Here is a 15,417-nt window from a genome sequence, read left to right as displayed (position 1 = left end):
CCTTATGTATGTACTAATTGTTATAAATTACTATGATTGTACATTCCACATTTAGATGGAGACATAATGTAAAGATCTTTACTCCTTGTGTGCAGGAAGGATGTAAGTAATAAAGTCAATTCAAATTCAGACGGTGATGCAGCCAGTTAGAATGCTCTCCACGGTACATCTGTAGAAATTTGCCACTGTCTTAGGTGACATACCAAATCTCCTCAAACGCCTCATGAAATATAACCACAGTCGTGCCTTCTTGGATAGGTTCGTAAAAAAAAAACTTTTGGCACATTGGCCTTCATAAAACCAAGTATGAGCACAGGAACTGGGATGTTATGTCGAAGTTATACAAGATGTTGGTGTTGCTTAATTTGGAGTATTGTTGCCGTTTTGGTTACCCATCTACAGGAAAGATGTCAATAAGATTGAAAGAATACAGAGAAAATTTACAAGGATTTTGCCAGGACTGAAGGACCTGAGTTACAAAGAAAGACAGAATAGGTTAGAACTTTATTCCCTAGAACATAGAATATTAAGGGGAGATTTGATAGAGGTATACAAAATTATGAGGGGTATAGATAGGATAAATGCAAGCAGGTTTTTCCCACTGAGATTGGTGAGACTAGGACTAGAGGTCACAGAGTAAAGGTGAAAGGATTAAGCGGAACATGAGTGAGAACTTCTTCACTCAGAGGGTCGTGAATGTGGAATGAACTGCCAGCAAAAGAGGTAGATATGGATTAGATTTCAACATTTAAGAGACAATTGGATAGGTACATGGACAGGAGGGGTATGGAGAGCTATGGTCCAAGTGCAGGTCGATGGCACTCGGTAGACTGATAGTTCAGCAGTGACGGATGGGCTGAAGGGCCTGTTTATGTACTGTAGTGTTCTATGACTCTAATGAATTTTATTCATCTGGCTTCCATCATAAATTTGCATTTTTCTTTCATTTTTCTCTCTGAGACTATTGGACTGGACTAATATTCCACTGACATGCATTTAAGGAATGTTACAGTAAACTGTTTAAACAGAAATTGTCAGCCAACATCAGCAAAAAAAGGACACCATTCCATTGTCATAGTAAACTGTCTAGAACAGAGAACATAGAACAGTATAGCACAGTACAGCTCTTCGGCCCACAGTGTTGTGCTGACTTTTAACCTATTCCAAGATGAAACTAACGCTTCCCTCCCACAAAACCCTCATTTTTTCCCTTTCATCCATGTTCCTATCTAAGATTCCCTTAGAGTCCCTCTACCACCACCCCTAGCAGCACGTTCCACACACCCAGCACTCTGAGTAAAAAGAACTCCACCTCTTACATCCCCCCCCCACCTTTCTCCAATTACTTTAAAATTATACCCCCTCATATTAAATATTTCCACCCTGAGAAACAGGCACCAGTTGTCCACTCTGTCTATGCCTCTTATATACCTCTATCAAGATCACCTCTCATCCACCATTGCTACAGAGAAAAGATCTTTCCTCACAAGACATGCTCTCTAATTCAGGCAGCATCCTCATATATCTCCATTGCACCCCCTCTAAAGATTCCACGTCCTTCCTATTTTGAGGTGACTGGAACTGAACACTATACCAAGTGTGGTCTAACCAAGTTTTGTATAGCTGCAACATTACCATATAACTCTTGAAGTCAATCCCTTAACGAAGCCCCTTTCACTCTCACACATGCAAAACACTCATCTCATCCCATCCTTCTGCCACCCCACCAGGGATCGGGTTATCTTGTCCTCACCTACCACCCCACCAGCCTCCATCACATAATTCTCTGTAACTTCAGCCATCTCCGACGGGATCCCACCACCAAGCACATCAAGACTCCCTTGTCCATTTGTCCCATCCCACTGATCTCCCTCTGGCGCTCATCTTTGCAAGCAGAACAAGTGCTACAGCTGCCCCTACTCCTCTTCCCTCGCTACCATTCAGAGCCCCAAACAGTCCTTCCAAGTGAGGCGACACTTCACATGTTAGTTTGCTGGGGTCATCTACTGTGCTCCCGGTGTGGCCTCCTGTATATCGGTGAGACCAACATAGATTGGGAGACTGCTTCGTCGAGCATCTATGCTGCATCCACAGAAAAAGTGGGATCTTCCAGTGGCCACCCATTTTAATCCACTTCCCATTCTCATATGTCAATCTGTGGCCTCCTCTACTGTCGCGATGAGGTCACACTCCGGTTGGAGGAGCAACATCTTATAGTCCATCTGGGTAGCCTCCAACCTGATGGAATGAATATCGATTTCTCACACTTCCAGTAATGACCCCCATCCCTTTTCACCATTCCCCATTCCCTGTTCACCCTCTCACCTTATCGCTTTACCTGCCCATCAGCTCCCTCTGGTGCTCCTCCTCCTTTTCTTTCTTCCATGGCTTTCTATCCTCTCCTATCAGATTCCCCCTTCTCCAGCCCTGCATGTTTTTCACCAATCAACTTCCCAGCTCTTTACTTCACCCCTCCTCTCTCTCCTGGTTTCACCCATCACCTTGTGTTTCTTCCTCCCCTCGCCCCACCTTCTAACTCTGACTCATCATCTTTTTTTCTCCAGCCCTGATGAAGGGCTTTGGCCCGAAATGTCGACTGTACTCTTTACCATAGATGCTGCCTGGCCTGTTGATACCTCCAGCAATTTGTGAGTGTTGCTCGGATTTCCAGCGTCTGCAGAATTTCTTGTTTGTGATTGGACTATTAACACGTGCGGTAACTTTGAGGGATTTATGGACGTAAACCCCCAAGATCCCTCTGATCCTCTGTACTACTAAGAATTCTGCCATTAACCCTGTACACTGCCTTCGTTTCACCTTCTAAAGTGCATCAACTTATGCTTCTCTGAATTGATCTCCACTGGTCACTTCTTATCCCAGCTCTGCACCCTATCGATGTCCCATGGTAAACTACAATGATCACCTATGCTACCCACATCACTACCCATATTTATGTCATCTGAAAACTTAATCCACTCTTGCACTTCATCACCCTATTCATCGCAAAGAGCAGGGACCCAAAACAGATTGCTGCAGAACATGACTAGTCACCAACCTCCACGCAGAATAGCTCCACCTACTACCACCCTCTGCCACTTGTGGGCAAGCTAATTCTGAATCCATGAAACCAAGTTTCCTGGATTCCATGCCACCCAACTTTCTGACTAAGCCTACCACAGGGAACCTTGTCAAATACCTTGCTAAAATCAATCCACTGCCTATTTTCATCAATTTGTTGTGTCACTTCCTGGAAGAACTTAATCAGGCTTGTGAGGCTGACTATCTCTAAACAGACTTTGCTTCTTGAAAGGCTTGTAAATCCTGTCCTCTCCAGTAATTTGTCCACCACTGATGTCAGACTCACTGGTTTATAACTCTCAGTATTACCCCCATACCTTTCTTGAAGAAAAGAATAACACTTGTCAACCTCTAATTTTCTGGCACTACTGCTGTGGTCAGTGAGGAGACATAGGTCATCACCAAAGGTGCTTCCTCCAAGTAAGTCCCTGATTCTCCAGCATCTGGCTCCATGGTCTACTAAGTCCTAACATTTTCCAGTACACCCTCTTTCTTAACATAGACATATTAGCCTATTCTACACTGTCCTCACAAACATCAAGGTCCCTCTCACTGGTGAATATTGAAGCAAAGCATTCATTAAGGACCCCCTAACACTTCGAAATCCAGCTGTATTTTTCATCTTCTATCCCTGATTTGTCCTCCCATCATTCTTGTCCTTTGGGGTTTTCCTTATTCCTACTCGCTGAAGGCTTTTCATGTCCCCTTCTAGCTCTCCTAAGTTTGTTCCTAAGCTCCCTTTGAGCTGCCTTATAACTCTCAAGAGCCCAGTCTGATCCTTGTTTCCCAACCTCCTTTCTTCCTCTTGATTCAATGTTTCACATCTTGTCAACAATTGTTCCATCACCCTCACATCCTTTCCCTGCCTCAATGGGACAACCTATTCAGAACCCCATGCAAATGCTCCCTAAACAATCTCCACATTTCCCTGGGTAAATCTGTATCCAATTTACACCACAAAGTTCCTGCATAATTCATCCTCCCCAATTAAATACTTTTTTAGTCTGCTTTTATTCCTGTCCAAGGCTATGGTTCAGGTCAGGGACTTGCAGGCACTGTTCCTAAAATGCTCACCCACTTGGACAACTTTCACCTGACCCGTTTCATTGTATAGTACTAGATCCATGAGTTCTCTTCTAGTTGCCTTGTCCACGTATCGTGTCCTTCTTGAACACACCTATCAAATTCTGTCCCTCTAAATCTTTTGCACAAAGGAGCTGTCAATCAATATTAGGGAATTTGAAGTCACCCATGACAACAACCCCCTTCAAATGCTGCTCCTGATCTGCTCCTCAGCATCTGTTATTATGGGGGGGGGGGTCTATAGAGAATACTCTCAACAGTGAATGCTCCCTTCCTGTTTCTGATTGCCACCCACACCAATTCAGTAGATGATTCCTCCACAATGTCCTCTCTTTTCTGACAGTTGCAATATTATTCCTGATTAACAATGGCACTCACCCCCAGATCTTTCAACACCCTCCAAATCCTTTTTGAGGCATCTAAATTCCACAACATCCAGCAGCCCTTTCTGCCCTTTTGACAGCCAAGTCTCTGTAATGGCCACAATGTCGTAGTTCCACATACTGACCCATGGTCTAACTTCATCAGCCTTGTTCCTGATACTTCTCACATTAAAGTAGACACATTTCAACCCATCCAGCTGAGTGCATTTATGCTATTATCCACTGTCTATCCTTCCTCACAGTCTCTCTACACACTGTATTTATCTTTACTTCAACTGCTCCATCCTCTGACCAACCTCTGATTCCAGCCCCTTGCCAGCCCAGTTTAAGCCCTCCCCAACAGTTTAATTATCATAGAAACTGAAAGAAAATTCAACAAATGGAACTGAAATATAATCAAGGTTACATATAATCTCATTTTAAAATACACTGTTAAGGAAATCAGCAATAAACACTGCCTTGGCTTGCAATTTCACATGTTAAAATATATGATCTGTTTTGTTTGAAAAATTTGATGGCTGGTTAAGCATTTACTATGGGAAAGCAGTAAAGGAAAAGAATATGATAGGTTGGCAAACAGTTTTACAATGCTACAATCCTTAAAATGTAGCATAATTTAATATTTACAGTGTCCATAATACCCGATGACTCTATCCACCATGCATTAAGAACTCTGTGCTTTCAGGCAGGTACCCAACACGTGCATAGGGCAACCCTCTGTAGAACCTTAACTGCTTGTCACTGAAAGCAGATGCTGCAGCTGCTTTGCTAGGATTTAAAGGTGCTGTTACTGCATATTGAATCCTCTTTTCTACCATCTAATCTGAGAAATTTCATTTCCATCCCTCCCGTAAGAAACATAGAAAACCCACAGCACAATAACAGGCCCTTCGGCCCACATAGCTGTGCCGAACATGTCCTTACCTTAGAAATTACCTAGGCTTCCCCATGGCCCTCTATTTTACTGAGCTCCATGTACCTCTCCAAGAGTCTCTTAAAAGACCCTATCGTTTCCTCCACCTCCACTGTCACCGGCCGCCCATTCCACACACTCACCACTCTCTGCGTAAAAAACCTACCCGACATCTCCTCTGTATTTACTTCCAAGCACTTTAAAACTGTACCCTCTTGTGCTAGCCATTTCAGCCCTGAGTCTTGGTAAAATTTTAAAGATAAAAAAGCTAATAGGAGGTTGAAAGCTTCTATCAAAATTAACAATCTATGACTCCATAACACTAGTTCATGCAAATCAAAAATGGCTTGAAGACAATGCATAGAGAAAAATTACTGGAGTATTGATGGATAGGAGTAAAGTTATCACCATTCCCATGCAGAATTCTTATAATTTACCAAGCATTGTCATGCTGTTCTCTTTCAATGGCATTTAAACTTTTAGCAATCAGAAAGTGTTATTAATCTTCTTTAATACCAATGACTACAAATTCAAAACAAACTCAAATGAATCACCTTCCCAGCGGCCAAAACCACAAAGTTTAAAAGTAGTTATTAAATTTAATCAGAATAATTACTCTTACTTTAAACACACATTAAAAAGTAACAAAAGTTCATTTTTTATTTTGTTATGAACAAAATCCCTTGCACAATACGCTGCCATGCAATATGGCTGCTAACCAGGAAACTTAATTCAAACACAAGTCCCAACTTTCAAATGAGCAAGTCCACTTTAGTCTTATCCATCACTCCTTCCTTCACAAAGGAACTTCATTACTGATTTTCCAAAAGATGACATTGTTTTCCAGATTTCAGAACCTGATTTTCGTGATGACTTACCCACAGGTAATATGTAAACTGTAACGCAAAAATAGCTATCCCTTCGTTGTCAAACGAGCCTGCTACGGATCGAGATATATAGCCTGGCACTATGGCGATGAAACAGGCAGCAAGCAGTCCAGCTCCCTGGTTCCATAATTCTTTAGTGAGGAGAAAAGTTGATATTGCTGTAAGACCACTGAACACAGGCGCTAGAAAGACGCAGACATCCCGTATGTGGACCGTTATATGAAGTGTATTTAAAATCCAATGAATGCAGCCTGCTGTGACCATCAAACCAGGATACACCTGCATGGGGTGAGAAAAAAAATGTCAATAACTACATGAAGATATTTTTAAAATTAAAATATTATGTAGGCACTTAATTTTAAGCCAGTATTTAAAATGGCGTTACAAAGCCAGATAATCTAAGTTTTAATTTTACAGCACAGTTCACATTATGAATATGGCTTAGATAATATACAGAATTTGATCATTTCATGCTGATCCTCTGTACAGAGCTTTGTCTTGATAAAACTGTCACTAATTTAAATAGTGTTTAACATCGGTGACACCCAAAGACAGGTACAACATATTACATTTTAAACAAATCATTCAAAAAATATAAACTAAAACAAGTTAATAAAGTTAACTAAAATAATTGCTGTAATATAAATGTGTGCTCAACATCCCCCTCAAAAGAATCGATGGGATTTTAGTTTCTGTGTCTTGTCTGATCTGGCTAAGGGCCCAATTGCTGATTCTCCAGCATGACTGCTCCCTGCCAGTTATATCCACATGGAGTCACGGGATGTCAGTAATTCTTTGATTTCCACATTTCAGTCTGTCCTGAACTTGCTGCAGTTAAAACAAATGAATGCCAGTGATTTTGTTTGAAATTGCCAGCCACGAGAGACTTCCGGGTCATCAAGGGAATGGCGGCGTAAGGAAAAGGTCTCTCGACAAAAAAGAAGGTAAACTGCCTCAAAATCGAATTTAGACAAATACTTAATATTGCATAACTATATTAATAAAAGGGGCAAGGATGATGTCTAAGAACAAGAATAAAAAGTCCGCTTCGAAGGCTGATAAACATAAAGAGATGCAGCAAGGCGACGGGCCTAGCTCCCCCACGGCAAGCCAGGACGGAGATAATGAGGGGGAATCGGTGACTCTGTCTTTGATTCTCGGAGAGATTCGCGAGTTCCGACAAGATAACAGCAAACAGCTGGAAGATATTAAAGGAGAAATAGTAAAAACTAACTCGCGGATAGATGAAGCCGAAGCGAGGATTGTTGGAATTGAAGAGAAGCTACAAAACGCCGAGGAAGTGATAGCAGAAATGCTGAAGCTACAAGACCAGCTCCAGTGGAAACTAATAGATCAAGAAGGCCGCTCGAGAAGAGAAAATGTGAGGATCTACGGAGTTCCCGAAGGAACCGAAGGTAAACCCGGATTGATGATTCCCTTCATGGAGAAGCTGCTTAGAGAGAACCTTGATATACCGGCCGCAAAAGACCTACAGATAGAAAGGGCTCACCGCGCATTGGCACCACAGCCTCCGGCAGGCGCCCAGCCCAGATCGATTCTGATCAGATTTCTCAGTTACAGAACGAAGGAAGAGGTGCTTAAAAGAGCATGGAAAAAGAAAGGTTTCATGTGGAACAACTGCAAAATCAGTTTAGACCACGACTACGCAGCGGGGATTCTTGCCAGACGGAAGGAATATACGGAAACACGGAGAGTCCTGAAGGAAAACAACATCAGATTCCAGACCCTGTATCCAGCTCGGCTGAGAGTCTTTTACGACGAAGGGACAAAAACTTACGCTACGGTGGAGGAGGCAATGTTGGACCTGGCGGACCAGGGACTACCTATTAAAGTTATCACCCAACCGGAGTCGCTACTGGAGAGGATTCGGCAGAAGTCGTGGCAGTTAGTGGGGCGAGGACGCTCCACTCGAACCAGAGTGTCAAACTACAAGGAAAAGCTGCAAATATTCAGACGCGAATGTACAGAGAATACAGATTAATTAAGAGAAATGACTGAAAAGAGTAAATCGGACTTAAAAGTAAAATGGAAACTGGTAACTGAAAATAAACTAGGCGGAATAACTTGAATGATAGCAATATGGTCGAGACATAAATAGGAGAAAATTCTCTATGATTATTCAAACTGCTGAGGGCCCTCTAACACAGGGTGAAGATAGAGGTTATCCCTCTGAACTGAGGCGGGTCGGTGCTCAGGCCTCACTGTGGGAAGTCGGGAAAAATTTTCAAATGTTACACGTTCAGAAATGTCTAGGGTGTGGTTATATGTCTTGGTTTACTGTTGAGAAGGGATTGCTTACTGTTTGGTTAGAAAAGGAGAGTGCTTTTTTTCCACTAGAGAAAAATGCAAACTGAATTGGTAAAAATAATTTCCTATAATGTTAATGGGGTTTTGAATCCAATTAAAAGAAATAAGATTATGTCTAAATTGAAAAAAGAGAGGGCACAAATAGCTTTCCTCCAGGAAACACATATGAGCCAATCTGAACATGGAAAATTAAAAAGAATGGGCTTTAAGCATGTATTTTATTCATCATATAAATTGAGTCACAAAAGAGGGGTAGCTACTTTAATATCAAGTACTCTTAATTATGAACATATTTCAGAGACTAGAGACAAAGGAGGACAGTTTGTAAAAATCACAGGAAGAATAGAAGGTACAGAAATAACATTGCTGAATGTTTATGCTCCTCCAGGTAGTGAATGGTCATTTTATAGACACATTTTTGACCTAATGGTCAGTTCTCGAGGGGTAGTAATTTGTGGAGGGGATTTTAATATTAGATTAAATCCTATATTAGATTCTTCAAGAATAGTTACTCAGAATAAACCTCTGACTTGGAAAGTGAATTCATTGATGGAGGAGTTGGGAATTATAGATGTCTGGAGGGAATTACACCCTACTAGTAAAGATTATACATATTACTCTTTCCCTCATTCAGCCTATTCAAGGATAGACTATTTCTTTATCTTTAATACAGATAGACTTAGGATAAAAAACTGTAATATTGCAACAATTGATCTGTCGGATCATAGCCCAGTCTCTATGTCTCTAATCCTGGAAAGGAAAATGAGGAAAACACTATGGAGGCTAAACTCACATATACTCAATAACCCGAAAGTAATGGAGAGATTAAGGGGAGAAATCAAAGAATACCTAGACCTTAATGACACGGGAGAAACATCACCAGTGATTTTATGGGATACATTGAAAGCTGTACTGAGAGGGAAAATTATTTCCATTACTACTCACATGAAAAAAATCAATGCACAAAAATTAGCAGACCTTCAAGGAAAATTAAAACAACTTCAAGTTGTAGATAGCAACAAAAGTAATTCAAATCGAAAACAGGAAATTAGGAAATTGCAAAGTGAAATTGATGATACTTATACGTTGGAAACTCAAAGAAATTTTCTTTACCTGAGACAAAAGAATTATGAAGTAGGAGGTAAATCAGCTAGATTATTAGCATATAAATTACGAAAACAACAAGCAGACAATACAATTCATAAAATAAAGAATCCAAAGACAAAGCTTGTGGAGAGTACAATAGGGAAAATTCAAGAGAGTTTTGAAACATATTATCGAGAGCTGTACTCCCAACCCCGGGCCCCCAATGAGCCCTATATAGACAGTGTATTGAATTTTTTAGATCTACCTAAACTTACAGATTTACAAAATGAAAGTTTATTAGAACCAGTAACTGTCAAAGAACTGAACGTGGCCATCTCTAGGTTAAAGGCTGGAAAGTCCCCGGGTTCTGATGGGTTACCTCAGAGTGGTACAAGTCCCTGAAGACACATTACTACTTAACACCTTTAATTGGATCTTGCAGAGAGGAGAAACTCCACCTTCCTGGAGAGAAGAGATTATTTCAGTTATTCCTAAAGAGGGTAAAGATAAACTAGAATGTGGCAATTATTGGCCAATTAGTGTTCTTAATTTAGATTACAAACTATTTACATCTATATTAGCGCACAGATTGGAAAAGCTTTTACCTGGCCTAATCCATTTAGACCAGACTGGATTTATTCAACAAAGACAAACACAGGACAACATAAGGAGAACTCTGCACATATTAGAACAGGTTAATAAGAACGAGACAGAGACAATGGTAGTAGGATTGGACGCTGAGAAAGCTTTTGATTCGGTTAGTTGGGCATTCCTATACAGAGTGTTAGGAAGATTCGGCTTTCAAGAAAGGTTTATTAAAGTAATTCAGACTCTATATGACAGCCCTACAGCCCGAATTAAGATAAACGGGGACCTCTCTGACTCCTTCATTTTAGAGAGAGGCACTAGACAGGGATGCCCAATTTCTCCTCTCCTTTTTGCGCTATATATTGAACCACTTGCCCAATTAATAAGACAGAGCAAAATCGTGAAAGGTATCAAGGTGGCAGGGATTGAACAGAAAGTGGCGTTATTCGCAGATGATGTTTTGGTCTATCTGAGTGAACCAGAAAAATCATTTATAGGATTGTTTACACTGTTGGATGACTTTGGGAAAATATCAGCTTATAAAATAAATGTAAAGAAAACGCAGGTTATGTCCCTAAATTATACACCATCCAAAAAATTGCAGGATACATACGATCTTAAGTGGGAAGCTAAATCATTAAAATATTTAGGAATAACCCTGCCGAAGGATCTTTCAACACTGTCACAGGGAAATTATGGGCCATTAATCTCAGAGACAAAAGCAGATATGCATAGATGGAATCTTATCCCCTTTTTAAGTTTAAATTCAAGGATAAATACTATAAAGATGAATATTCTTCCTCGGTTATTATATCTTTTCCGTACTTTACCAGTGGAGGTGGATGATAATCAATTCAGGGAATGGGACAAATGGATTTCCCGCTTTATTTGGCAAGGAAAGAAACCTAGAATTCGATATAACACCTTACAGTTAGGGAAGGAAGGAGGAGGTATGGTTCTTCCTTGCCTGAGAAATTATTTTTATGCCTCACAGATAACCCCTCTGTTATATTGGTGTAATAGGGAATATAAGGCTAGATGGAAGGAAATAGAATTTGGATTAGTTGACAGTTTTCCTCTTCAGCCTCAATAGCTGACAAAGGATTGATGGCCCAGTTGGAAAAATTTAATAATGCTTGGATAAATCTTACATTAAAAGTATGGCAGAAGGTGGTTAATTCATGTGGAATTAATAACATGTTAAAAGTCTTTAGATGGTGTGCATATGATACCGAATTCCTTCCCAACAGAGGAGATAAAAGATTTGAGCTATGGATAAAGAAAGGTCTTACAACCTACCTCTCATTTATAGATAAAAGAGTATTACAAAGTTTCCAAATCCTGCAGGACAAACATGGCCTAGAACATAATGACTTTTTTAGGTACCTTCAAATACGAAACTATGTTAACCAGAGTTGTAGATATACAGACCTATCAACAGTAGAATTAGAATTTTTCAAGATTCTGAATTCGGCTTGCAGTTCAATACCTAGTAAATCAGTTTCTCGCCTATATAATGCACTCTCCCATGCTAAAAATGTAAATACACTTTATATTAAAGAGAAGTGGGAGAAAGAAGCGGGGTTGGTACTTTCAGAGGAGGTTTGGGGGAAAATCTGCAGCTTTCAATGGTCCTCGACTAATTCTTTGACTTGGAGAGAACATTGTTGGAAAAACATTATAAGATACTTCAAGACCCCAAATCAGGAAAAATATAAAGATACAAATGTGATGTGTTGGAGAAGGTGCGGCTCCAAGGAGGCAAATCATTTTCATATTTTCTGGGATTGCCCTAAATTAAGTCTATTTTGGGAAGGTATTCATAGAACATTAGTTAAGGTACTTAGGTCCCAGATACCTCTGAACTTTGAGACGCTCTATTTGGGGCATGTATTGTTCCTTGAACAGAAGGAAGATATAAAGTTGCTGCAGGCCCTCTTAGCGGCAAGTAAGAAATCAATCACTAGAAAATGGCTAAATCCAATACCACCTACATTAGAAGATTGGTACGAAATTATCTTGGAAATATTTAAAATGGAAAAGTTGACTTACTCCCTGAGAACTCAAAAAGAAACATTTTATCAAATCTGGAATAAATGGATTGAATATATAACCCCAATGCGAGCAGACTTTAGATGACTCTCCTAATGATTTATATTGCTTTTCTCATCAACACAGTAATATTGCTAACGTAAGCACTCCTAGTCTAAATGTTTGTTTTTTTTTGGAAAATAGAGAATTAACACAAGTAAAGGGAAAGATTTGGGAAAGGGATAAAAAAAAATGAAAAAATTAAGTAAATAAGTACATAGGGATTGGATAATTATGTCTGCGGGCAGGAACAAGCACGAACAAATTGGGATATAAACACCTACAATGGTTGGTATATAGGCTTGTATGCAACATTTTGGACCAGTGGAAATGGTCCAGAAGGGTTGTATGGAAACTATCATTACCATTTTTCTTAACAACTAATTTCATTACTTAGCCTAACAGGTTAGATTTACCACAGTACATAATTATCTATTTAAATGTTTATTTTCCTTTTATATCATCTTGTACTTAAGAATAAGTACATTAATTTGTACTTAAGAATGTATAAATAATTGTAGTTTTATACATATAAAAAATGGAAAAGGTTATATGTGTGAAAAAAGTACATGATAATTGTGAATTCCTTATCCAAATAAAAATAAAATTAAAAAAAAAGAAATTGCCAGCCACAGTCAACATGATTCAGCACAATAAAATGTTTATTCAATTATGAAGAGCTACAGCGTGGAATAGGCCATTCAAGCTGTTCCCCCAATTTAACCCTAGCCTAATCACGGGACAATCTACAATGACCAATAACCTACAAGCTGGTACGTCTATAGACTGTGGGAGGAAACTGGAGGACCCGGAGAAAACCCATGCATTCTATTTGGAGGACATACAAACTTCTTACAAATGACACCAGAATTGAACTCTGAACTCTGACACTCCGAGCTGTAAATAGTGTCGCGTTAACCTCTACTCTACCACGGCAGAAGTTTACCAAAGGTTTAGCCAGAGAAGCACATTTGAAATGAGTCTGAATACTAGAAAATGAAAATTTACGTAAAGAGTTTCAGAAAAGGAACTCAAGGGAAAGATGAGCATCCACTAATGTAGGTGAAGGAAGGCAGTAATTTCGTGGAATAATTTACTTTCTCGTATTAATTCAGAAACTTAAATAGTCCATTTGAGTATGTCAACACAACAAAAGTACTATGCAAAGCGATTATCACTTTCTTATTGCACAACTGTTAACAAACTCATTTCCATCTCTCTCCATGTAGACTTATCTCAAAATACATATACATCATGACATATTTATCACAGACATCAATAAGATTCTTTAAAACCACCAGGACTATCGACCCATCCTTCAGAAAATAAAGATGTGATTTCTCTACAGTTACAGCCCCTCTCAAGTCTTGAGAATCCTTTAGCGTGCCATTCATTCAGTTGCACAGTTCATTACTTTATACAGCGATAGGAGCTTCCGGCCCTTTGAGCTACCCCCTGACAAACCAGATGAACCCTCGCCTAATCAGGGGACAATTTACTATGACTAATTGACCGCTCCACAGTCTTCGGACTGTAGGAGGAAACCGGAGTGCCCAGAGGAAACCCATGCATTCCATGGGGAGGTCGTACAGACATCATCGGAATTCAACTCCAAACTCTGGGGTGCCCTGAGCTGTTATAGTGTCGTGTTAACCACTACGCTACCATGGCACACCTTACTACAGTTCTTTTAAAACAACGACAAATCTTACACCATTTCTAGAAGCTCCACACATGGGAAACACATCACCAACACACCACGACTAGTACTCATTACAAAAACAACAGGAATTCTGCAGATGCTGGAAATTCAAGCAACACACATCAAAGTTGCTGGTGAACGCAGCAGGCCAAGCAGCATCTATAGGAAGAGGCGCAGTCGACGTTTCAGGCCGAGACCCTTCGTCAGGACTAACTGAAGGAAGAGTGAGTAAGGGATTTGAAAGCTGGAGGGGGAGGGGGAGATGCAAAATGATAGGAGAAGACAGGAGGGGGAGGGATAGAGCCGAGAGCTGGACAGGTGATAGGCAAAAGGGGATACGAGAGGATCATGGAACAGGAGGTCCGGGAAGAAAGACGGGGGGGGGGGGGTGACCCAGAGGATGGGCAAGAGGTATATTCAGAGGGACAGAGGGAGAAAAAGGAGAGTGAGAGAAAGAATGTGTGCATAAAAATGAGTAACAGATGGGGTACGAGGGGGAGGTGGGGCCTAGCGGAAGTTAGAGAAGTCAATGTTCATGCCATCAGGTTGGAGGCTACCCAGACGGAATATAAGGTGTTGTTCCTCCAACCTGAGTGTGGCTTCATCTTTACAGTAGAGGAGGCCGTGGATAGACATGTCAGAATGGGAATGGGATGTGGAATTAAAATGTGTGGCCACTGGGAGATCCTGCTTTCTCTGGCGGACAGAGCGTAGATGTTCAGCAAAGCGGTCTCCCAGTCTGCGTCGGGTCTCGCCAATATATAAAAGGCCACATCGGGAGCACCGGACGCAGTATATCACCCCAGTCGACTCACAGGTGAAGTGATGCCTCACCTGGAAGGACTGTTTGGGGCCCTGAATGGTGGTAAGGGAGGAAGTGTAAGGGCATGTGTAGCACTTATTCCGCTTACACGGATAAGTGCCAGGAGGGAGATCAGTGGGGAGGGATGGGGGGGGACGAATGGACAAGGGAGTTGTGTAGGGAGCGATCCCTGCGGAATGCGGGGGGGGGAGGGAAAGATGTGCTTAGTGGTGGGATCCCGTTGGAGGTGGCGGAAGTTACGGAGAATAATATGTTGGACCCGGAGGCTGGTGGGGTGGTAGGTGAGGACCAGGGGAACCCTATTCCTAGTTGGGTGGTGGGAGGATGGAGTGAGAGCAGATGTACGTGAAATGGGGGAGATGCGTTTAAGAGCAGAGTTGATAGTGGAGGAAGGGAAGCCCCTTTCTTTAAAAAATGAAGACATCTCCCTCGTCCTAGAATGAAAAGCCTCATCC

At 40.9% G+C, this 15,417-nt stretch overlaps 1 protein-coding gene across 2 annotated transcripts in view; it reads right to left on the bottom strand.

Annotated features, from left to right (window-relative positions):
• Window positions 1-15,417, bottom strand: part of stt3b (STT3 oligosaccharyltransferase complex catalytic subunit B) — a 111,028-nt gene that overhangs the window by 52,183 nt on the left and 43,428 nt on the right. For both annotated transcript variants that reach the window (XM_063069841.1, XM_063069842.1), the window contains exon 3: window positions 6,336-6,623. In XM_063069841.1, coding sequence (XP_062925911.1) covers window positions 6,336-6,623 — 288 coding nt within the window. The remainder of the gene's footprint in view (window positions 1-6,335; window positions 6,624-15,417) is intronic.

This window comes from Mobula hypostoma, chromosome 17, assembly GCF_963921235.1.
Source record: "Mobula hypostoma chromosome 17, sMobHyp1.1, whole genome shotgun sequence".
Classification (NCBI taxonomy): domain Eukaryota; kingdom Metazoa; phylum Chordata; class Chondrichthyes; order Myliobatiformes; family Myliobatidae; genus Mobula; species Mobula hypostoma.
The sequence above is the reverse complement of the archived record's forward strand: the minus strand, read 5'-3'. Positions and strand labels throughout refer to the sequence as shown.